The sequence below is a fragment of the Lepisma saccharinum genome, chromosome 13 (assembly GCF_977018435.1).
Source record: "Lepisma saccharinum chromosome 13, izLepSacc3.1, whole genome shotgun sequence".
Classification (NCBI taxonomy): domain Eukaryota; kingdom Metazoa; phylum Arthropoda; class Insecta; order Zygentoma; family Lepismatidae; genus Lepisma; species Lepisma saccharinum.
This window is the reverse complement of record NC_139241.1, coordinates 32,488,859-32,514,932: the sequence shown is the minus strand read 5'-3', so window position 1 is coordinate 32,514,932 and position 26,074 is coordinate 32,488,859. Positions and strand designations below refer to the sequence as shown.

General features: G+C 38.2%; 1 protein-coding gene across 1 annotated transcript; it reads right to left on the bottom strand.

Moving 5' to 3' along the window:
• Window positions 1–4,277: 4,277 nt before the first annotated feature.
• LOC145996741 (histone-lysine N-methyltransferase SETMAR-like) lies at window positions 4,278–4,946 on the bottom strand. The gene has a single exon (XM_083133268.1). It carries the CDS (start codon window positions 4,944–4,946, stop codon window positions 4,278–4,280), a length of 669 nt encoding a protein of 222 aa, XP_082989394.1.
• Window positions 4,947–26,074: the final 21,128 nt, after the last annotated feature.

Sequence of the window (26,074 nt, the reverse complement as noted above, 5' to 3'; positions counted from 1 at the left end):
TGATTGGTTGACACGTGGTCAGAACATCGAATCGCATTGCCGCTCTTCTCTGGTTTTCCCGATCGGATCCCACTAATTCACGTAGCTTCCCAACTGGCTTCAAGAGCCAGAAATGTTCGAGCTCCCACCGGTAAATAAATCTGTTATCACGCTAACTTGAGTTCTAAGTTTACTTTATGCAAAGATGGGCTAATCAGGACTGGACCTACAGTTTAAAGTTGTATCCGAACCACTGTGTGTCTCCCCCGGGTATCGAACCCGGATCTCCTTGATTACAGACCGAAGAAATTACCCCAACTACATAGGGCAGGTCCTATATGTTAGGCACTAACCGTTAGACTGCTTCAAAGCACTTTGAAAATCGTGGATTTAGTACGGAAATAATATTGATAAAGCAAACACAGTTACAGTAATCTTTGCAGTAATGAATTACCAGTAAATCTTTTGAACAAACCAAAGAAAAGTTTCGCAAAGATACTCCGCAACAGCGTCTTTCAGCCCTGAAAGATGGGTCAAACGTTCCTTTTGTAGCATTTTGACTATCTATTCCGTCCGCAGTCAACCACCGGACACAGGTCTTCTTGTACTGCCTTTACAATGTAGTTTGGCGAAAGGAAAAAAAAAAAGGCACGCAGTTCTTATCGCTTTCTTGCAGGAAGGGAAAGTGACAGAGCAGAAACGTTTTTCATCCTCTTAGCTTCTTAGTTCTTACACAAGGCATGATTTTTCCTGCATTTACTTGGGTCTCCCCGATGGCGCAGTGGTAGCGTCGTCGCTTTGTAATGAGAGGTCCCGGGTTCGATACCCGGTTGAGGCACACAGTGGTTTGGATCCCACTTTAAACTGTAGGTCCAGTCCCGATAAGCAGAAAGTGCTATTCAAACACCAAATCAATCAATCCTCCATTTACTTGAAAGGTGAAAACGTATCAGCACCAAAGGACGGAATTAGCCGAAGAATGATTGAAAGTCGAACTCCACCTAAGAAAAATAGAGAGAATGAATTAGATGTTTAAGCTTGACCAAGCTGAGAAAAATCCACTGGCCCTGTTATTTAATTTTCAACAGTAAGGGAGCGGTCGGAGAGTGGTGACGCAATGAGCTCTTTACCATGTGATCCTGCCCCTGCGTTGCCAAAATGTTCAGCATTCTTCAACAGATGGTCGTCACCTTTATTCAGTGCTAAGCATTATCATTATGAACGTTACACATCGAAAGTCGAGATGTAATATTTATCGTTGTTGAAGCTTTTGATAACGAAGGAGTGAAGGAAACTGGCAACACGGCGGTACTCGGGTTAATGCGGAAGAGAGAGGAGAAAACAAATGAATGTCATTGACGGATATACATATTTTGGACCCATGGCAAGCATCACTTAAGGCCCCTTCAATGTAAAATACAGAAGTATGTGAAATAAATGTCAAAACCTTTGCTGCTATTCCGTTTCTTCAATGTATGTATACATTGTTCGTGCGTGCGGGCCCCTGGAAAAAAATGATTTTGTTATTTAGCGTCGCTTTTCTAAAGAGTGTGTCTAATCGCGACGATGAGGATGAGTGATGATAGGATGAAATTACGGAATGGATGCAGCAACACTCGCAAAGAACAGCCATGCCCAGGAAGATTCGAACCCGTTACCCCTGGCGTCGTAAACTCTGTGCTAACCACTTCGTACGGAGGTCGGTAAATCTCTGGATTTTTTACGGATAGTTTTAAGTTCATTTTTATGCACAGGTAGGCTAAATGGGACTGAACCTAAAGTTTTAAAATGAGATCCGAACCACTATGTGCCTCCACCGAGTATCGAACAAGGTATACCTCTGAAGAGGAAGGTGGAATTGGAAAGGTAGAGTTTGCTATCCCGTTGTTGTTAGTTATTGCGAAAGAGAAAACTATTTCACTCTGCAAAAGGGGCAATCATAATTAATCTCTAATAATAATAATCGTCATGTTATATGTGGCATGAGGTATCATTTTGTTACACCTTGCTTGTAGCCCGCAGCGAAAATTAGATACCAGTCAAAATAATTCTTACGCACTACTCTCGCAGCCAAACAAGTGGGAGAAGGGGAACGATTGTAGATTACAGCAGCAGATAACACCCACTTGCGCAAGCAGTAGAAGCAGTCTGCCGTTGAAATATCGAATTGGAACATTTGTACAGTCTCTGACACTACTGGTTTGTAATTGTCCAATTGAAAGTCAATGAAATCGTTACAACCCAGAACTGTTCGTGACTGTACAGCTTGTCATGATGCAAGAAAGGATAAGTACAAAGCATGCTTTTCTGGGATTCGAAACCTGAAACGTTACCCTTGCGCGCTGTACGTAAATAAAAACGGACTGGAAGTAAAATTTAGATCTGACATTTTTGTTAATCAGGCTCACCAGAATATTATGAAGAGAAACACTCTTGTTTTAATTTATAGTTGAAGTTTGTTGTGAAGGAGAGAGTATAAGTAACATATCTTTGGTCTTTGGAAACACTCATGTAGTCTGCAGGTCATGCTAATTTCGTGTTAAAGAAAGGAACATACTAGTATTACATTTTCGGGTTAGTGTAGTATTTTTTTTTATTTGTCCCTAAGTAATTTGGAGTTCTCGATTATAATTTGGCTGGTGTGTCTTTAGAGGCTCTCCCCGATGGTGTAGTGGCAACTTCGTTGTCTTGTAATAAAGATGTCCTGTGTTCGATGGAGACACATAGTGTTATGATTCAACTTTAAACTGTAGGTCCACCATGACTAGCCTATTTCTACACAAAGTGGATTTATAATAAAAACTCAAGTCAATTTAAATCACCTGGTTCGTCTAACCTATTATGCACAAAACATCAACAAAACATAGGACAGCTCTATTATTCAGAAATCCTGGTAACGACGAATTGTCCATTGCCAGTGGCGGCAAGGGGGGCACTTCCTCCCTTTTTTTGCAACTTTTGTGCTAAACCTTATATACGAAGGGAAACTAAACTGTTTTTGCCACCTTCCCCCCAGTTTTGGCACCTGGCACCCCAGTTTTGGAGTCCAATTGCCGCCACTATCCATCACCATTTTCATTCAGTCTGTATTACACAGTGTGATAATATTGAATTGAAATACTGACATCAATAAGCAGAGACCATTGCCCGCTTCGAACTAACGTAATTTACTCCTAAAAACAACATAGGATGTACAATAGAATGAAAATGTAATGAAAATAGCGTTGGGCAATTTTCCTACCATTATCTTTTCCGTTGACTGTGCCTTGGAAGTGTCAATCCCAGAATAAAATGCGTAGGGCAGCCAGTTATAGATTTTAGATACCAGCTTTCAGTGTATCGCAATACAGGTCACATCGAAGATGTAGAAAATATTTGTTTGATGCCAATACTTGGGGGTCTGCTATATTGATATTTCCAGCAGCCCTAATAAGTATCACGTTTCTTACAAGTTGTATTTATTTTGTAATCAGACAACGTCCTGCATTTCTGCACTTCTGTAGGTCCAGTTCCGATTAGCCTATCTATGCATAAAGTGGCCAAAAATACAAACTCAAAACTAAAAATATATGGGGGGTGAACGTGGGTTCGTTTTTTTTACTAAATTGGGAATCAACGCAAAAGGGATAAGCCTTATGAAAATCATGCAACTTTAGACAAATTAAGTATTACTTCTATTTATACTAAGTAATTTTATGGCACTTTTGTTTGTATTGGGATAACCGTGGCGATCTTATATACTTCTAAACTGTGAATCTGCCGTCATTTTAATGTTTTACTAATATATAAGGGGGATCAACTGAAACCCGTTCAGTGGTCATAATTCGTGAAATAAATTTTATTTCGAGCTGAAACTGGTACACTGTCTAGAGGCGTCTATGGTTAGCGCTCAGTAAAAATATTGTTCAGAAGAAGTCACCATGAGCGTTGAGACACTTGTCCCACTGTGTCACTAACTTACAAATGCCGTCCATGTAAAATTGCGAAGGCTGAATCTCAAACCAATCACGCACAGCGTCCTGAACTTCAGCGTCAGACTGAAATCTCTGATCTTTCAAAGCCTTCTTTAGAGGCCCAAAGATGTGAAAGTCACAAGGTGAAAGGTCAGGGCTGTAGGGCGGGTGTCGCAACATTTCCCACTTGAATCGTTGAAACAAATCCTGCACTTGGTTTGCAACGTGTGGACGCGCGTTGTCTTGCAACACAATGACTCCAGCGGTCAATAAACCAGGCCTTTTGTTTTTGATGGCTCTCCGTAACTGTGTCAAGGTCTCACAGTAGCGTGCGGCGTTGATGGACTATCCTGGTTCCTTGAAGTTGAGCAATAATGGTCCATGGCAATCAAAGAACACAGACGCCATAACTTTCCCCGCAGACGGTTGCGTCTTGAACTTTTTGGGACGTGGAGATGAGGGGTGTTTCCACTGCATTGTGGAAGACTTTGAACTCGGTTCAAAATGATGGCACCAAGTTTCATCCTCAGCAACAATGCGCTGCAAGAAGTCGTTACCTTCCAAATGGTAACGTGACAAATGTTCAATGGAGCATCTCATACGCTCCAACTTTTGGTCCTCTCTCAATACCCTGGGTATCCAATGCGCGCACACTTTATGATAACCCAGAGCTTTCACAATTTTGTGAGCAGTACCATAAACCATGTTTAACTCGTTCGCTATGGATCGAATACTCATGCGTCTATCTGCAGATATTGCCGCATTCACCTTTTCACACATGTCTTCTGTGGCAACAACATGGGCTTGACCAGGACGGGGATAATCAGTGGTTTGTTCACGCCCCTTCCGAAACATTCTTGCCCAGTCCACCACTGTTGTTTTGGACACGCATGCATCACCATACACGTCTTTCATACGCCGGTACACTTCAGCTGGTTGACAACCTTCGGAACTCAGAAACTGGATGACAGCACGCTGGTCCTGTTTGGACGGATTGGGGATGTTGAACGCCATCTTTCACTCGTTATACCTGCAAAACGGAAACACGTATAAACAACATTCCTACACCCAACACAAAGGGACATTAGCCATTACACACTATTGGACAAACAATATCCTCCTACACACTATACCAATAATACATGGAACGAACGGGTTTCAGTTGATCACATGGAATGAACGGGTTTCAGTTGATCACCCCTTATATTAGTTTAAGCGTATCCTTCTCTCACTGACACTGCAGAATGCACAGTCAAACAGCTAAACCATAGGAAGGGGGACAGGGGCGTGACTTTTCGTGATAGGGAAACGACGGGTCAATTTTCCATTTCGGCTAATTATAACACACATAATACGTAACGTCGTTAACTTGTAATGAAATGGTTCGATACTCGGTCGAGGCGTAGCCAGTTCAAACTTTAAACTGTGGCCCAATCCAAATTAGCCTTTTTGTGGTACTTAAAAAGTGGAATTAAAACAAATTCAACAAGAACCACCACATAATATTGTTTGTTACTGAGACACTTTTAACTGATTATTGAAAATTTTCCCGTTTTTCTTACTTGATTTGGTTATACATAGTTCAGGGCACGGTGTCCCATAATGCACCACCTCCAACTTTTCGGTAGAAGTTCTTCAACTGAATGAAAAAAGATCCCTAATCGAGTACTTACCTGCACCACTGCAAATCGGTGGCTCGTCTGGTTTGTCATCCATGGCGGTCATTTTCAATATAGACCCTACTTTCACTCGAGATAGCAGAAGCACCACACGAAAGAACAGAATGACACAGGACGATGGCCACAGTAAAGAAAACACGTGTCCGCAGCAGACACGCTACGCTACCAAATAGCACCCTCTTCCTCACCCTATTTGCAGTGTTACATACGCTCTATATTTCGGAGTTACTGATCACATGCCGGATATGCCCAAGTATTGGTTGGTGAATTTACTTATAATAATATACCATACGGCCATTGATCATTGACTAACTTTATATGGTAATTTGTTGATTACTGAAAAGTTTCACACATGAATAATCGTACAGAGTTAGGTGGTTCTACGGATGCATGTAAAATTCTGGAATTTAGAACACTTTTGGACAGCGTAGACGAGTTCTTTCCAACACCCTTGCCAAGGACAAACGCGGGCCTGGAATCGCTTGCTTTCGACTTTTTATTTAGCGTGAAGGGGGATGGACAGTGACCATGTAAGAACTGCATAAAGCATGACGTCCACTGAGACGCGGAGAAACTCAGCAAATGAACACGACAGACCCGTTTCCGGCGTCTCAGTGGGCGATAATCTGTAAGATAACCTGCCAAAATTTTCGTGCTTCGGTTTCGCGCGTTTCACTGTAGTGGGCGTTACACCATTTGATTTAAGTAGAAGCAGACAGCAGATCTGATGCCGGAAATTTGCATGTTTCGCCGCGTCTCAGTGGGCGTCAAGCTTCGGTCTCTTCCTTTTAACGCGATCAGCTAACCCGCGTGGCTGAGCGAGCCGGTTTATGTTTGCAGGCAATGCGACTGCAAATAGGGGAACTGAAAGGTCTGCACATGTAAATATGTTGTAGAAATTAATTCCCTTCTAAGGTGTTAAATGCATTGAAAAAGATGAACTTAAGATACAAAAATGTTAAAAAAACGCAAATGGTGCTTACTCCGTTTTTTTTACCGCACGCTTGTGAAAAAAAAGGGGGAGATGTTTTCACAGTGTGTCTCGGTCATCAGCTGTGGCTCTGTTCTACACAACTCAATCGCCCGTCTGCTAGCTCACTGCCTGTTGGGGCAAAGAATATATACAAACCATAATAATATTAATAGTGATAATAATAAAATCGTCTTTACTAGAGCGGGCGTGTTTCGGCCGTCTCTATCGCAAAGATAACAATGAGTCGAAGTGGTTGGTAGATGAGAGAAAATAAATACAGACGCGCACAAATATTCTCGTAGGGCCTAACGTTAGTACCTCTACTACTCAACCTTACAAGATATAAATGAATGTCACCATTAAAGAGAGTACTTTATGTTGGTTACCGAAGATACCGAAAATGTCGGTTCTCAGTATATCGATATTTAGAGGTCATATTTTCGAGTACAGATAACGGATATCGATGGTTTCAGAAACCGGCCTCCGTGGCGGAGTGGCTAGCACAGCGCGCTACGAAGCCAGAGATCCCTGGTTCGATCCCTGGCCAGAAATTGGCTGTTTGTGCGAGTCTCTTCATGAATTTCATTAGGCTATATCATCACTCGTCCTCAACGCAATTAACCGTAGGTGGCAGAAAGCGAAGTAAAATAAACCAAATCAATCAATAGTTTTAACAGCACTAAATATACCCCGTTATGTGACCATTTCAGGATATTTTTTTTAATTTTGCCTGCGCTATATGCACCAACAAGTTAAAAACAAGGAAATGAAGTAATTAGCTCGAAGCGGATTACATAAAAAATAACTCCATCGTAGATTCCAGCCGAGGCTACTCCCTTAATACCGTGCCACAGTAACCATCAGCCATGGAATCACTTCTTGGTGAACAAGGGCAATTACTTTAACATATTATTATTAATAATATTAAATAGAATAGGATTATACCCAGTGGCGGCGATTATGGGGGCGTAAGGGTAGTTGCCTCCTCCCAAATTTTGGCACTTTTTACCCCCGCAACTGCGTCCTCTAATGAAATTTCCTGACATGAGTATCTCCACTTCAAAAGCAATGGAATAAAGAAATAAGTAAGTTAAGAATGGATGACCACAATTAGAGGCAAACCAAAAGAGTGACCATGTGAGAAGTCGACCCCATCCTTGAAATAATTTGATTTCGATCAGTCAAGTATGAGTTTTTGAACATTTAACAACGGTTTAGATGAAAATCTTTATATTACATGAATGCGTGCGTTTCGTTGGTTCTCTTCCTACCGCGCCCATTTGCCATTTGCTTTCTCCGCAACATAAAGGTTGGGGGACCTTCGAGATTCGAACCCGAGGCCACATGATCAACAGCCTGACATGATTTGTCCAGATGTCGGCTCGTTGTGTCCCGTCGCACGGTAAAACTAAGAAAGGAGCTCCCTCTCCTATCAGTAGAAAGACAACTTCGCGAAGTGTTCGCGGAGACTTCGTGACGTGAGGTGATGCTCATTACTACGGCTAAAAGGGGATAAAACATCACCCTTGTTGCTGCAATCAATGGCAGAATTGCGATCCAGTCCCATGTCTTCATCTTTGCTTATGGGTGCGAGAAATCCCCCCCCCCCACTTCCTTTCCCTTCTCATTTCAAGTGCTGGAGAGTAAACTTATACCTTGCAAGTGTCAGTCTCAGAATATTACGAGTATAGAGTGAGTTTTAGATACCCTGGTTCAATATCTCGAACTACCGGTTACTTCAAAGATGCAGAAAGTACCGGAAAATAACGAAGGTACCCTTTCGATATATCGATATTTCGTTGTTTCCAATACCTGAGATTCCGGTATTTTCAAGTAACGGTAAATCAATAACTCCACCATCTTTAAAAAGTATAACGTTTCTTATCATTCATATTTATTTTCTAATCACACACTTATACTTATGTACACATGTGGAGGTTGTGTACCTGTGCAGTGCTTCTTTCGGAAGAAAGTATTCAGGTACTGTTTCTAAATTCGTAAGCAACACAAAAGAAACATCCGAAGTTAATAAACAACTATTTATACTCGGTTATTTACAGCGCGTTCAATTTAAAATTGAAAAGGAAATTAATACTTACTCTCATGATGCTTTTCCGGTGGGTTCAATTTTAAATTGAACGCACTGTATATTTTACGTGACTTTTCTTCCTGTTTTCTTAATCGCGACGATTTTACATTTAGGTACTACAAATTAATAATTTTGTATATTCACACGTCAACCTGCTATTATCCTTCACATTTATATGTTTTTACTTTTTCAGTGACTCACTGGCAATTGCCATATTGCACCGTCGAAAATCTAAGCAAAAGAAGGGCGAAAGAAAATGTTATCGCACTGCGTCTCGGTTTTATTTAGGGTTGAAACCGTTGCACATTACTCTAACGCGTCTGAACTGGATCTCCTACATGCCCCAAAGGAACGATTGATTGATTAAATTGCTTTACTTTACTTCCGTTTTTGTGCCACTCTTGGCTAATTTTCGAAGTTGAGGATGAGTGATCATATGATGAAATTGATAAATGCACACTCACAAACTTCTGTGCCCAGGTCAGGATTCGAACCCGGGACCCCTGGCGTCGTAACGCGATGTGCTAACCACTTTGCCTTCTGGTGCCGGTCCAGAGGAACGAGTAGAAGTGGTTAGTTATCTAAATAACTTACATAAGTTTGTTGGACGAATAAATTGGTCGCTGCAGAAAATGGACATTGCTTTGCGTTGATTAGAAAAGAGTCTCAAAATATTTTATCATATATACTTGCTTCAAATTAGCAATCTCGTTACATAATTTTGTACAAGCTTCATGCTTTTCGCGTCTTTAAATATGTTGGCTAAAGAAGAGTAGTTGGATAGCCTCAGGCTGAATTTTTTAAAAGAAAAGACGAATTGATATAAAGTTAAAATATTTTCTGATCATTTTATAAATGTATTTAACAGTTCTGCTGTACACTCAGCGGCGAAAGAAACAGTAAGCGAATTGTCCACCACCATTTTTATTCGGTCTGTATTACACAACGTGATGATACTGAATTGAAATAATGACGTCAATAATCAGAGAACATTGCCTGCATCGAACCAACATAGTGTCATTCCTTAAAACAACAGAGGATGTAAAATAAAAAGTAATGAAAATAGCAATGGACAATTTGCCTACCATATCTTTGCCGTTGGCTGTACAAAGTAAAAAGAAAACACTCTGTGGTGGGTTCCTTTATTTTCCACAGTGGGCTTTCAGAACGCCACAGGCGATAGCTAATGCTGTGCAACTTGCTTCTTGACCTCCCCTGCTGGCAGCGTCAGCGGAGTAAAGGATGGCGCCAGGAAGTCTCATCCCGCGTTCGGAAAAGCTACAGACGCAAAATTGCGTTTGCATTTGCTTCTAGTCACTACGTACTTCGTTTTTGCCATCGTTGGTAACATCTGTCCATCAAACTTGGTCCATCATCCACTTAAGTAGGATATAATTGAAGTCAATACATGCGAACTACAAAGCAAAACGAATGAGTCTAAGGTTGGGGGTTCAATGTTGTTTCATCGTGTAATATAGCCTACGCGTCAAAGCAAAAATTTAGTCAAACCACATTCATCTGTGGTTTAACTTTGTTTTAAGTCCGCGTTTTGCATGATAGGTTAATCGGGAAGGACCTAGCCTACAGTTTAAAGTGGGATTCGATCCTCTGATCAATCTGCCCCAAGCAGGCATGAAAGTTCGATCTCGGAATCCCTTGATTACAAAGCGACAGCGTTGGGCATGAAACAATCAGGGAGGCTCATATCTTTGAAACGGAAGGCAGAATATGGGTGTAACATCATCATATTGACTCTTCGTCGTTGCCTTGTAATCAAGGGGTACCGGGTTCGATGCCTGGTGGAGGCACATAGTGGTTCGGATCCCACTTTAAACTGTAGGTCCAGTTCTGATTAGCCTTACTGTGCATAAAGTGGACTTAAAACAGCAAATCAATCAATCAATTCTGACTTCTTCTTTTTGCTTCGTGTACATGGTGTGAAATCACTGGTTGAGGGGGACAAATATCTTAATCTACACGCACGTGCGCGCTAATAATATGTATACGTAAATAAATACAACATTACTAATTACCAAATCACTAAATATTTAAAAATAACATTATTAAATACATTTAAAGGATTTTTTACTTTTATAAATATCAGATTTGCATAAAGTAGCAAACTGATTTCTTTACTAAGTGGTTAAAGATGTCATTTAATTTCAAAATTGTTGAAATTGTTTTATTATGGTACAGCTGAAAGATTGAATTGGTTTATTTTACTTCGCTTTCTGCCACTTTTGGCTAATCGCGAAGATGGAAATGGCTGATGTACAATGAAACCGATGAAGGGACACTCACAAATAACCATGCCCAGACCGGGATTCGAACCCTGGACCTCAGGCGTCGTAGCACGCTATGCTAACCACTCTTTTTTTTATTTCCATTTTAAATCAAACAATACAGTAAATCTTTACAACTCTTACAGGTATGTTATTCAAGTATTACATTTAAAAAGTTGGCATAATGTGATTTTCTATAATCTAAAGACATTAGTTCATATTCTTGTATTAGAGTTAGACCAAAGTCCAAGTAATTATAATTTTTTCCCACAGGAAATAAAAACATTAGGTATTGTGCTATTAACCACTGAACTGATTTTTGCTTTGTACTTGGGAACAAATGAAACTCTGGTAAGGTAATGTCTTTTGCTGATACTTGGTTAGGTGAAGTGCGACAAATTCTGCTGAGCATTGTTCTTAATTTTCACCAAGCTGTGACTGCTTTCTTACATTCTGTTAACTTATGGATAATCGAATCTGGAACATGACAATTATAACAATTTAGTAGTGTTATTTGTGGTACTACTGGCGCGAGAAAGTATGAACCCCCCTCAGGCAGATTTGCCTACACTTAAAACTTGCTCAACATGCCCATATGAGCTTTTTGCTCAAGTGTGGAACCCTGTCTAAGCCAAGATTTTTGTAAAAATGCCCTGGGGAATTTCCCGGGAAAGTATGACCCCCCTCAGATTGATTTGCCTGCACTTACAAAAGGCACTTCTGTGAGATTGTTGTCCATAAATTTGTTAAAAATATGCCCCTCTTGATATTTTTTTTGGCTACACTTAAAACTAGGCCAAACGTATTAACACACACACACACACACACGCGCGCGCGCGCACACACACACACACACACACACACACACACACACACACACACACACACACACACACACACAGCACATTGTTGAACCCAACTGATATTTTTATTAAGTATAGAGTTTTGATTTGAACCCCAAGAAATTTTATATAAATACCAAAGCCAAAAATATTAACACACATACACACGCACACAAAATATACAAAGCACACTGCTGAACCCAACTGATATTTTTTATTAAGCATAGAATTTTGATTTGGACCCCAGGAAATCTTATATAATAAACAACAACAAAAATGCCAAATCAAAAATATTGTAATCAATGCATAAAGAATATATCCAGCCCCAATTGGGCTAAGCGTCAAAAGAATTGTAATCCAGACAAATGCAGAACTCCCACAAAAATATGCCCTAAATGCCATAGAAAATATAGTCTGGAATATTTCACATATAAACATAAAGGTACTTGTTCTGCACAGTCATTAACATTGCCCCCACAACCATCTACATCTGGTCTGAAAAGGAAGCATGAAACACCTGTTAATCCTAGAGCAGCCAAGCAGCCACGCTATGAACCCATCCATAGCAGTTTTAACGGCCAACTTAGAGATAACCGGTTTGTATCCTGATGTGCAGGCAATTCTAAATGCACAAAATGGCTCTTATAAGCTGTCTCTCAAATTGTTTACACAATATAAGAAACCAAACGGCACAAAATTTACACAGCTCCACATAACAGAAACTATACCGGTATATTCAAATGCAAATTCAGACAAAATAATAAGCAGTTTGATAGATCAATTGAATATTAAACACTCTGAATTTGCAGCAAAAGAGTCTGGATGGAGCCTATGCGGATCTCCACACAGGCTCTATGTTAATATTTCTGAATTCAGCCCATTACAAGGATCTACATATCTGCCATTACCTGCCAATATTAAAAACAAAAGAGCCGTGGTCAATATTGAAAATAACGATGAGAAATGCTTTTTGTGGTGTATTTTAGCTGCTTTGTATCCAGTTTCAAGGGATCCTGAGCGAATAAGTTATTATAAACAACATGAAAATGATTTTGATGAAGCAATGGAGGGTTTAGAATATCCAATGTCTGTTCAGAATATTGATAAATTTGAAAAAAAGGCCAGGGATATTAATGGTAAACAATTATCTATTAATGTATTTACTTGTTCTACTGGCCGTGGCAATTGCTTGATAGATCCTCTCAGAATCAGTACATTTGATGATGATTCTGCTATTCCGATTGATCTGCTCTTAATTGAAGAGGATGATACACGCCATTATACTCTGATACATAATCTTGAAGCTTTAGTCAGAACACAACTAGACAAAACTCATAAAATATTCAAGTTGTGCAGAATATGTTTGTCTGTATTTGATGGTAGAAAAATGGTGAATGGTGTTTGTGAAGAGAATGCAGAAATTGCTAAAAACAAGTTAATTGAGCATCTGAAATACTGTAGGAATCATAAACCTGTTCATATGCTTATGCCTAACTCAAGTGAAAATGATAAATTCAAAAAGTTTGAAGCCTTGTTGGAACACCCAGCATATATAGTCTGTGATTTTGAATCAAATCTCAAACCTCTTGCATTCCGTAGCCCAGATCCTGATGAACCTTCCATTACACCATACCAGTTACATGAACCTTCTAGTTTTTATTATGTGGTTGTACAGGATGGTGTTGTTAGTAAAGAATATTTATACATGGGAGCAGATGCCATCAAAGAATTTGCACATAGAATAGAAAATGAGTGCCATAACATAGCATCTAATGTCTTATTAAAATCAAAATCCATGTTGCCTTTAACAGAGAAACAGATTGAAGATTTCAACAATACTGAAAAATGCCCGGTATGTGATTCTGAATTTTCAGATGCAAATATCAAGGTTCATCACCATTCCCATACAGATGGTAAATTCTTAATGGCCTTGTGTAATAGCTGTAATATTAAGATCCAGAGACCAAAATTTGTCCCTATATTTTGCCATGGTGCATCCAATTATGATTTTCATCATCTGATCAGGTAAGAGGGGTTTGACAAGCAGAATTTAAATATTTTAGCAGAAAATAATGAAAAATATATTGCCATTAGCAAAATAATTAAAGTTAATGGTGTTCCTATTCACTTAAGATTTCTTGATTCATACAGAATTTTATCGGCTAGCCTGGCTACACTGGCCACTCAATTATCTGATGATCAATTCAAAATCACATGTGCTTTGTTTCCAAATCAGGACCTGAAATTAATTAGGCGGAAGGGTGTATATCCATATGATTATGTTACAGATTTTTCTAAATTTGATGAGTGTTCTCTGCCACCACAACAAGAGTTTTACAGCAAAATCAGAGGATCTGGAATCACTGATGAAGATTATGACCATGCCCAGTTGATGTGGAACAATTTAAAATGCCAGACATTTGGTGATTATCACAAGGCATATTTAAAACTTGATGTGACCCTCTTAGCTGATATACTGCAGGCATTCAGAAAATCTTCCATGCAAAATTATAAACTGGACCCAATGTATTTTTACAGTGCTCCGGGCCTAGCATGGTCTGCAATGTTTTTAAACACTAAAATGCAATTGGATCTGATCCAGGATCAAGATATGTATCTGTTTATGGAACAATGTATAAGAGGAGGCATGGTGCAATGTTCTCAGAGATATGCCAGAGCAAATAACAAATATATTCCTGATTATGATCCAGCACTGCCATCAAATTATATACTGTATGTAGATGCAAACAGCCTGTGTGATTATGCCATGATAAAAAAACTGCCATATGCAGGGCTTGAGTGGGTCGAAGATTTCAATATAGAAGATCTTAAGGATTTTGATGACAGTAACTATGGCCTGTTCTTAGAGGTTGATCTGACAATTCCTGATGATTTACACAACACATTTTCTGATCTGCCCCCAATTCCTGAGGTTAAGTGCTCACCTGGCTCTAAACAGAAGAAATTGATGATGACTCTGGAGCCAAAACAGGGTTATGTCTTATATTACAAAAACCTCCAGTTCCTGATGCATCATGGTGTTCAAGTGACCAAAATTGGCAAAGTTTTGAGGTTCAGGCACTCAAGATGGTTGAAGCCATATATTGATACAAACACAGAGCTTCGAACATCTGCAATGAGCCAATTTGATAAGACCTTCTTTAAATTGATGGTCAATTCAGTGTATGGCAAAACAATTGAAAATGTCAGAAAACATATTGATGTTAAAATAATTACTGACCCCAGCCGGAGCAAAAAATTGATTGCAAAGCCCAACTTCAATTACAGAAGAATTTATGATGAGAATATGGCACTTTTCAACATGAAAAAAACAAAGATTAAGTTTGATAAGCCTATTTATGTAGGGGCTGTGATATTGGAATTGGCCAAATTACACATGTTAAAATTGTTTTATAATGTGTTGAAGCCTTTTTATAAGGATCGTGTAAAACTGATGTACATGGACACAGATAGTTTTGTTCTTGATATTCAAACAGAAGATGTTTATCAAGATATAGCACAGCCTGAATTGTTTAAATATTTTGATACCAGTGAACATTCAAAAATTAAACACCACAACAAAAAGGTGCCTGGCAAGTTAAAAGATGAGACACTTGGTGATGTTATTGTGGCATTTGATGGGTTAAGAGCCAAGATGTACAGTTTTGAAACATGTAGTGGCGCTGTTGCCAAAAAGGCCAAGGGCATTGGCAGAGTGACTGTGGACAAAGAGCTTGAATTTGAAGATTACAAAAATTGCCTCAAATCATGAAGCACAATCAGAACATCAGAATCCAGAATTCAGAGTGTGGATCATTTGTTGACTACAAATATTGTAAGAAAAGTTGCTCTGGACCCACATGATGATAAGAGATACATTTTATCATGTGGCATACATACTCTACCATGGGGTCATTGTGATTTGAAAAATGGCAATCAATGACCAATTACAGAGCATGATTTGAAATAAATAAACATGCCTATGAACTTATTTGGGTTCAAAAAACAGGCTATTATGGACCTGCCAACACCACAACCCTCTTCTGATATCATATCTAAACTAACTGCTTTGTTAATTATTCATCTGAACAGCATACTTACAGATGTTGATGATGAAACAGGTAAAACATTGTACATATTTAACAATAATTTAAATCATTACCAATTACCTGTAGGTGGTCAATTGCAATTTATTACAACCCCTGAGGGTAATGTCAAGATTTCAATAGGGAGAAATATTTATAGAATTAAGCACTCAAACATGATTTCTGGCACTGTTTATACTGTTTCTGCTGGTGACTGCTTATATATTGAGGTCCCGGGATCCTATGACAAGCTTATACCTTTTTTTATAGAATTAAGAATTAGATATTCAATAATAAATAACCACTAAAACAAAAATGCCTAATGATATATTTGGCCATACAAGGCATGAAGATCACAGTGATGAGATTCTGATGCTTGGTGTCAGAGTCAAGAAATTAAGAAGTGATTTACAAGCTTTACAAACCACACTCAATGCCAGTCTTCAACTAGAAATTACAAATTTACAAACACAATGCATGGACCCTCTTCTTAAAATTTACTCAGAACTCAAATTATTGCTTCAGAAATATACTGATTTGGTTACATTGGATAATTTTCAAAGTTTAGAAGAAGCTGTAGCAGCTCTTCAAGCCAAATTTAAGACCCAGGCCACCAACTCTGAGCAATTGAAACAGCAATTCGAAGAGCAGATAAATAATGTCCAGACACAGCTCCAAACAATTGTCAAAAGCATAAAATCACAAGAAGATTTTGATCTAGTGATTTCCACTCTAAAGGAACAGATTCAATCACTCCAGATACCTAATCTGGACCCCTTGAACAATGCCATAGCCGAGGTTAAAGAAAAAATTGAGACACTTGAAAATTTTATGAACAACTTGCCATCTTCTGATGCTTTGAGTGCAATAACTCGGAGTGTTGCCAACATTAAGCTGCAACTTGAAACACATGAAGATTTTGGAAAAATTCAAAGTACCATAACCCATCTTGAGGGTACAATAGCAGCAGTGCAAAGTGATTTGACAAATGTACAAGAATCTCTAGAATCCCGCCTGCCTGGTATTGTAGACACTCTTGTCAGTGTCCAGCAACAGATCACAAAACTTGAAACCTCAACACTGAATCTGAGCTATCTCATTTTCATCACTTGATCGATGATATCCAAACAAAACTTGAAATTTTACAACAATCAACACCCACTCAGGCTGATATAGCCCTGCTCCAAAATGCTATGCAAAATGTGGCTGATGCTTCTGAATTAAATAATGTGAAATTGGCACTTGAATCTTTTCAAAATACTGTATCAAATCTGCCTACATCACAGGAACTTAAAAATATTAAGAGAGCTGTGAATCGCATATTGAAATCAGAAGATATCAAGAATATCCAGACAGAGATCAAAAAACTTACTCAGACAGTGGCCACTCTACCAACCAATCAACATATTAATGAACTGCATGCCCTGTTTGAGGATATCAGAAGACAGGTCCATGATCTTACTGCTCAAAATTCAAAATTGGCAGTTATTGAAAATTTGCAACAAATTGTAGCTAATATCTAGCAACAGCTAGGGACCATGGAATCCAATCAAGCAAATGCTCTGTCTCTTTTTGCCACCCAGCTTCAAGAGATTGTGCAACAATGCAAGAAACTTGTTGTGGACATAAAAATCAAGCCAGGCCATGATGATGTTGTTAGGACTACCAATGAGCACCCTGAATCTGTAAAAAGCAGATTGCTTACAGCAGGAAAAGAAATAACCGGCATAATTGAGAATCCAAAACATACAGTAATTCTTGAATTGTACAGCATCCCCAACAAAGAATATGATTGACCATTGTGCTGTCCCCTGCACAATTTTATTACCAGTTTTTTGTTGGGGGCACACTGAGACCAATCAAGATCAAATATTGGCTTCAACCACAAGCACACCACTACCCCACCTTATCAATAACAAATGCTGACAACAAACCAAAAATCACGAGTGTAGAGTTAGAAGATTTTACAGATCCCAATACATTAGAAACATCTTATGCTGAAGATGATGGCTCTCTGGAATTTCATATACAAATAGGAGACAAATTATATTTAGAAAATCCTGTAGTATCAGCTGCTGAACACCCCATAGTTGCAATATTCTTGTTTTCATATTATGTCTAGACAAATTATTGTTGATGAATTACACAGACAAGCCAGACATAATTATAAGAGACTGCCAGTAGTCACAAAAGGCATAGATGATTTATGGCAGAGCGACTTGATTGAGATGGCAAGTGAACAGCTGAAAAACTTAGACAAAATCAACAAGGGCTACAAGTATCTACTCACTGTAATAGACACATTTTCAAAATTTGCCTGGGCTGTGCCACTCAAATCCAAGACTGGAAAATGTGTTACAGAAGCCATCAGGACAATCATCAATCAGAGTGGAAGATCACCGCGCTATTTGCAAACAGATAATGGCAAAGAATTTTATAATTCTGTGTTCGAACAATTTATTCAAAGCCAGTCAATACAACATTATTCGAGTTACAGTGATCTCAAAGCCTCAATTGTAGAGAGATTCAACAAAACCCTAAAAAATCTTATGTATAAACAATTTACACTTCAAGGTAATTATAAATGGATTAATATTCTTCCAGAACTTCTACATAAATATAACAACTCGGTCCATTCCACAATCAACATGAAACCCTCTGAAGTAACTTCATCTGATGAGCAAAAATTGATCAGGACTGTTTATTATCCTAGATACCAGCCAACAACAAGAAAGGCCAAATACAGGGTGGGGGATCAAGTAAGAATCAGCAAATATAAGCACTTATTCAAAAGAGGCTTTACAAGAAACTGGAGCACTGAATTATTTACAGTGGTTCAAGTTAAACCTGGGACCCTTAACACATATATAATAAAAGACCACCGAGGAGAAATTCTCAAAGGCAGATTCTATGAAGAAGAACTCAGCAAAACTAAACAGCCTGACACATATCTCATAGAAAAAATCATCCGCAGAAAAGTTATTTGTCAAATGGCTAGGACTTCCAGAACACAGCTGGATCGATGCAAACAAAGTGATAATATGAGCACCTGGGATGTTATAAAGAGGCTGCCAGAACCTGAACAGCACCTTAAGAGAAATGGCAAGTTGCTGCCTGATAATATTAGATGTCTTATTGTTGGGCCATCGGCTTGTGGTAAAACTACACTAATGATTGATAATTTTTTATTGGCACCCAACTGGTTAGACTGGAAAAATAGGCACTTGTATGTCTTCTCTAAGAGCTTGAAACAATTAAAATATCAGCAGTTGATGAAGCTATATGATGGATTGGATATTGCCACTTTTGAATCAGATGTTAAGCCACTTCATGAATGTCTCGATAATTCTGTTGTTGTGTTTGATGACATTATACTGGATAATCAAAACAAGGTTAGAAATTTCTTTACACAGGGACGACACAAAAACATTGATTGCTTCTACCTGGCACAGACTTTTTCTAAAATACCGAAGCAGCTGATCCGAGACAACAGCAATTTTATATGTGTGTTTCATCAAGATCATACCAACCTCAAACACATACATGATGAATATGTAGGTGGGGACTTGAGCTACAATGATTTTTCCAAGTTTTGCAGTAGAATCGCTGGAACCAGGACAGTTATGGGTTTGTCACAATTGATATGACAAGAAAACCCAATAGTGGCAAATACAGAAATAAAATCAACAATTTTCTAGACATTGAAACATACATAAATAACCATGAAAAGGCCAATCATTGATGATCTTAAATTAAGAGATTATCTTGTAAAAAGATTTAAGGGATGGAAATCACAGAACCGAGGAATTTATGAACAACACAAACAAACAGAACAGCCTATTATTGATGCTATTAGTGAATTAGGTAAAAATATCAAAACTGTTACAGAGCAAAATCAAAATTTGATCACAGAGCTTGTACCTGTAGCTGCTAGGAACATATTAGATTATCCAATCACCCCACTTTCCAATATTCATACACCTAGTCCTGTTGCTCCTCGAAAAATTGAAGCTACTCTGGATCCTATTGAATTGGGTCTTCTTGCTCAAAAATATTTAAGCACACCTAAAGACAACAAAGATGAGGTCTTTCGCTTATATGCTGACACAGAGCGTGATGGTAGCATCATACATAGAATTGGTAATTTCAGAGTAACATTTATGGGAGATGATCTAATTGTATATTCAGAATCTCATCTTGGAGAAAGAGGTGGTTTTGTTAAATATCCCGGCACACCTGGATTGTGGGAACTGATGACTCGGAAAAGGCCTGGCAGCTATACAGATCAAGACTATGAGCATTACAAAGAAATATTAATAAAATCAGATGCTCTATACCAGAACAATGATCCCACACAAAAAAGAGTCAAGTCTAGCAGTGGAGAAAAATATAACAATTTAATCAAGCCCATATGGTCACAGATCAAGACAGGCAGTGGAATCAAACAATACAACACCCTGCCTAAAGAATTTGTGTGGGTTGATGATGTCAGGAAACTTGTAGATAGGTTATTGGTGATAGCTGGGGAGGAAAATGCTGGCAACCACAATTTTTACAATTGGTTGGAATTATGGACATGATAAGCACAAAATTGTCTAATTTTATAGTGAATGACACTAAGGGGATTGGATATCTTATAAAAATTATTAATACTCTACCACCTAAATTTTGGAATATTTCTGAGGGTCGGGGGCTGGTTAATGACATTATAAACAAGCTGCCCTTTGAACTACACATTCCAGGCTATCAGTATTGTGGTCCCGGCACAAAATTGGAGCATAGATTAAACAGAGGTGATCCTGGTGTTAATCCCCTAGATGCTGCTTGTAGAGACCATGACATAACATACAACACACATTCTGATCTTGACAAGAGACATGTTGCAGACAAAAGATTAGAAGAGGCTGCATTTTTAGATTTGTAAGCAAAGATGCTTCTTTGAGTGAAAAAATAGCAGCATTGGGAACCACCATAGCTATGAACACCAAACAAAAACTGGGGTGGGGGCTGTGAATATGTATATAATAAACCTAGAATGAAGGCCAAGGGTGTTATGTATCAAATACCTTATGCAGGTCTTAAATCTCTTAAAACTATTGATAGTCTTTTAACCAAAAAGCAGCGCAAGAAAAAAAATCTTGTATTGGAAAGGGCCATGGTATGAAATTGTTGCTTAGTACCCCCCAATTAAAAAAATTACAACAATCTAGAAAAAAATCACATGTTGGGGGTTTCATATTTACTATCCCGGCCATCTTAGCAGCACTTGGGGCTGTTGGTAGCTTGGCTGGGGGATCAGCTGCCATAGCAAAAACAGTAATAGATGCCAAGAAGAATAAGGCAGAATTAGATGAATTGAAGCGCCATAACCTGGCCATGGAGAAACAAGGCAAAGGTGTTAAGAGAGCCATGAATAAGTTTAAAAAAATCAAGAGCCGCTTACAAACCAAGATATTGAAGCTTTAATCAAGCCACTGGGCATCAAAAATTTTAGAGGTGTGTACATGTCTGATTCTTTACCAGAACAACCACTCAACAAAGAGTGTGGCATTGTTAATTTGGATAAGTACAAAAATCAGGGCACTCACTGGATTTGTTATCTTAAATATTTAAAAGATGAGGCATTTGTGTTTGATTCATTTGGAGGTGTTCCACCTGAAAATTAGTAAAATATCTAAAATCAGCTAATCTTTATTACAATAATGCCCGTGTTCAAAACTTCAAAGATGTACGTGTGGACATTTGTGTTTATCTGTTCTCAGATATCTGTCTCAAATAAATAAACCATCAATTGAAAATTTTCAAAAGGCCCTGTGGTATTTAAAACATCATGGGGGTATTCCATCTCACCAGCCAAAATTCAATATTGAAACTCAAATTACATGATGATATAGTGTATCCCAAAACAATAGCTCTCAGAGCATTTTATGGCATGTACTTGATCCCTAATATTACACACCACAACAACAAAATTGCAGTTGGTGATCAAAATATTGTCATCACTCCAGGGCAGTATAATCTCTCCACTCTAAATGCTCAATTACCCAGATGTATAGTATTAACTCAAAATTCTGTCACTCACAGAGTAGAGATTGTATCTGCTACAGAAACAGTGGATCTGGGTACTATAGGAGAGCTGTTAGGCTTTGAGAACAACACAAAACTTGAACCAGCCATCAAATACACTGCTATTAATATACCTAAATTCTTAGCCATAGAGACTCTGAATATTCACTGTAATGTGGCTGAGGGTATGATCATCAAATCAAATGGCATAGGCACTCAAAAACAAACTGGCATCATTGCAACATTTAAATCTAATTCTGAATTTATGGAGCCCATCATCTACACTCCATCCCCAACATTATATTTTCCTGTGTGTCATAATAGAATAGATTACATTGAGTTGATGGTCACTAATGAAAAAGAAGAATTAGTTGATTTTGCTGGAGCCACAACAACTGCAATCATAGAAATTAATATTTAAATAAAAATACATACAAAAAAAATGGAAAATATTGAGAGTTATGAGCTACAATCATTCCCCCCAAACAGGAGGACATTTGCAAATTTAAATCAACCCAACACAGAAATTGAGGTTGATCTTGATGTAGGGGATGGCTTTATACACCCCCACAGAGCAGATCTATACATCAAATTTGATGTTGTAAAGCTCGATGGAACAGATTATCCGGCAAATTCAAATATAAGATTGGTAGATAATTTTGTGCCGCATCTGTTCTCTGAAATTGAGATCAGAAAACATGGTGTTGTTATAAACAGAGTGGATTATCCCGGCATTACCTCCACAGCTTTGGCCACACTAAAATTATCCAAAACCGAGGCTTCTTACTACAAAATAGGTGGATTTGAGGCTGGTGATAAAATTTTATCCAAGAGCCACACAGTGCTGTTCCCTATGCGCCTGTTGCCAGGATTCTTCTCAGATTACAAAGATATTATGTGGAAGGGTGGTTTAAGAATCACATTTAGAAGAGCTGCCAATGATAATAATGCTTTGATGAGGTACAGCACATTAAACTCTACAGGGGAAGCTTTGCCTAATACCCTACCTGATGAAGGCAAATGCATTATTCAGACTATGGAGCTAAGAATCCCGGTTGTTGAATATGAAGCCAGTTATGCTCTTAAATACAAAGCAGATATAATAAAAAATCCACAGATTCCTTTACAATTTTATACATATCAATGTGTACCGAAGCCTGCCGCTGGTACTTATTATGAGTTTGATGCTACAAATTCATTCTCCAGTATACAATATGACATGCCGGATTTTGTGGTGGTACTGTTTCAGACTGGAAGACACAATAATCAGGAAAACAATTCAAGTAGATTTGATAACTGCAACATCAAGAACATATATCTTAAAAATGGCAGAAATGAGGTATTTCCCAGAGAAAATTATAATTTAGACATGTCCAAGGATGATTTCCTTAAATTATATGAAGCATTTACAGCATACAAAAGGGTCACTACTGGCAATACTGACATGTATTACACACCAGATGAATTCAAAGCACAGAGACCCATGTTTGTCATCAACACTTCAAAAAGGAGACAAGTTGTGGTTAATGACAGGACAAACATTAAAATTATCTGTGAATTCCACGATACACTCCCTGATGACACCATATGTAGTGTTATTCTCATAGGTGAAAAATCATATGTGTAAGAAATGAGAGAGTCACAGAGCAATTCTAGAAGAATTACATTATCTTAATACTAGATATACAAGTTGAGCCTGGTGCCCAATTGAACTTAAACCGGAAGTAAATATGTGTGTGTGTGTGTGTGTGTGTGTGTGTGTGTGTGTTAATACGTTTGGCTTAGTTTTAAGTGTAGCCAAAAAAATATCAAGAGGAGCATATTTTTAACAAGCTTATGGACAAAGATCTGGCAGATGTAGATTTTGTAAGTGTATGCAAATCAATCTGAGGGGGGTCATACTTTCCCGGGAAATTCCCGAGGGCATTTTTACAAAAATCTTGGCTTAGACAGGGTTCCACACTTGAGCAAAAAGCTCATATGGGCATGTTGAGCAAGTTTTAAGTGTAGGCAAATCTGCCTGAGGGGGGTTCATACTTTCTCGCGCCAGTAGTACCACAAATAACACTACTCAATTTGGAGAATTACTGAAACCATACTTATGACATCTATCTGCCGTTACAATTACTTGTTGAATCACTTTGTACCATATAGATAATGGCTTGTTCGTTAGATGTGTCGCCGTTACATTGTTCCATATTTGTTTCCAATTGTATTTGGGATTCTCTTTCGATTCGAACTGTTATTATATTTGCGTTAAGTTGTTCTCTGTAAATCTTTCTGACAGAAGGACTGTCATGAGTATGTTGCACAGTTCTATAAAATGTATGAATAGCGATCTCGGTATAAAACTTTAATTCTCTGGGAATGCTTTGTATGTCCATTGGTGCTATTAATGGTGCATCTTTTAACACTGTAATTATTATTTGTTGCGTAGTGGAGTCAATTGGAGAATATGCCGCTGAAAGACCGCTTTGAATAAATAATGCTCTTGATTGTATCGCCACACTCTTTAAGTTCATACCTCCCCTCTTTTCCGGGAGATATAGCTCGCTCACGGCCACGCGGAACATCGAGTCGTGCCAGAGGAATTTGCCAACCTGTTGCTTTACCCTAGATATTTGCTTCGCTGACAAGGTCAATGTCTTGGATAGGTACCAAAACTTCGATAAGGCGTAGAAGTTTACGTATCTCACTCGAGATTTCAAACAAAGAAACCAGAGTTGATTTGCACGTAAAGTATATATAACTTTTTCGGTCACTATCCGACTATTATGTTCGATGGTATCTCGGATATTTGTATAAAAATGTATACCTAGTATTTTCACTTTCTGTGCTACACGTACACTAGTGTTATTACTAAACAAATTGTTGACTCCCAAAGGTAACAAAAACGTTTTGTTTAAATTTAGCTTTGCACACGAGACATTTTCGAAATATTTCAAGTACTTTTGTGCATTTTCCAAATCCCTTTCGCTATTTAACAATAACGTAATGTCATCCATAAAACTACTAACTTGAATCGTTTTAGACATGACAGAAATGCCCTCATTTATTTCTTGTAATCTTTTAAGTAAGGCAACTAGTGTTACTACATATAATGCACTACTGAGTGGACTTCCTTGTAAAACACCTCGTTTCATTTGAAATGTTTTTGTAAGACACCCATTAAGTTTTAGTTTTAACTTACTGTTTCCGTACAAAATTTGTATCCATTTTATAAAGGTATCTCCGAAACCAAAAGCCCTTAAAACACTGTACATATATTTATGACTAACTCTATCATAAGCCTGTGAGAAATCCACTGTTAAAATTGCTTTGTTGACTTGCTGGTTTTGTGTTGTAATAATTACATCACGTATAGTTTGTAATAAATGATGAATTGTTCTTTGAGTGTTACATGCGTATTGTGTGTCCCCTACTAATTTATGCATGTAAGGAATTAGGCGGATGTTTATGCATCTACTGATAATCTTGATATCGCTACTTAGAATTGTAATCGGGCGGTAGTCAGTAACCACTTTAGGTTTCGGTTTTTTTGGAACGAAAACCACAATTCCTGTTCTACTTGAGGACCCTAATTTCCCACTCTGTAATACATCATTGACCCATTGCGTAAAAACATCCCCAATTAGATTCCAAAAGGTTTGGTAAAAGTCTGAAGGCAGGCCACCTTCTGCCGTTGATTTATTTCTGGCCGCTTTGAAAACTGCATTTCTTACTTCAGTCTTCGTAAAGGGTTTGCTAATTTCCGTTCGCTCTTCTTCAGTTAATCTTTCTGTTACTTGGTTCGTAAAGTCCCAATTGGAGTCTTCGAGATTATGAGCTTGGCCCATTAAATTTAAATAATATTGTAAGAATGTATTCTGAATTACTCTGGGATTAGCTGCAATCTCTCCTGTGTCATCTGTTATCTCTGTTATTAGGTGACTTTTAACTTGTCTATGCTCTTGTAAAATATGATATAAATTTGCCTCTTCATCATTGTCCAAGGGTAGCTTTTTGCTTTTAATTTTTACAATGTTTCGGTGTAGAGAGAGTAGTTTTGATTTCATCTCGTTAATGTAAGGCATATTTACATTACCTTGTAATGCTAGACTTTGTAAATCATGTAACACGGCATAAT

Excerpts from the sequence above, each read along its gene's own strand:
- LOC145996741 (XM_083133268.1), bottom strand. The coding sequence starts at position 4,946 with ATGGCGTTCAACATCCCCAATCCGTCCAAACAGGACCAGCGTGCTGTC.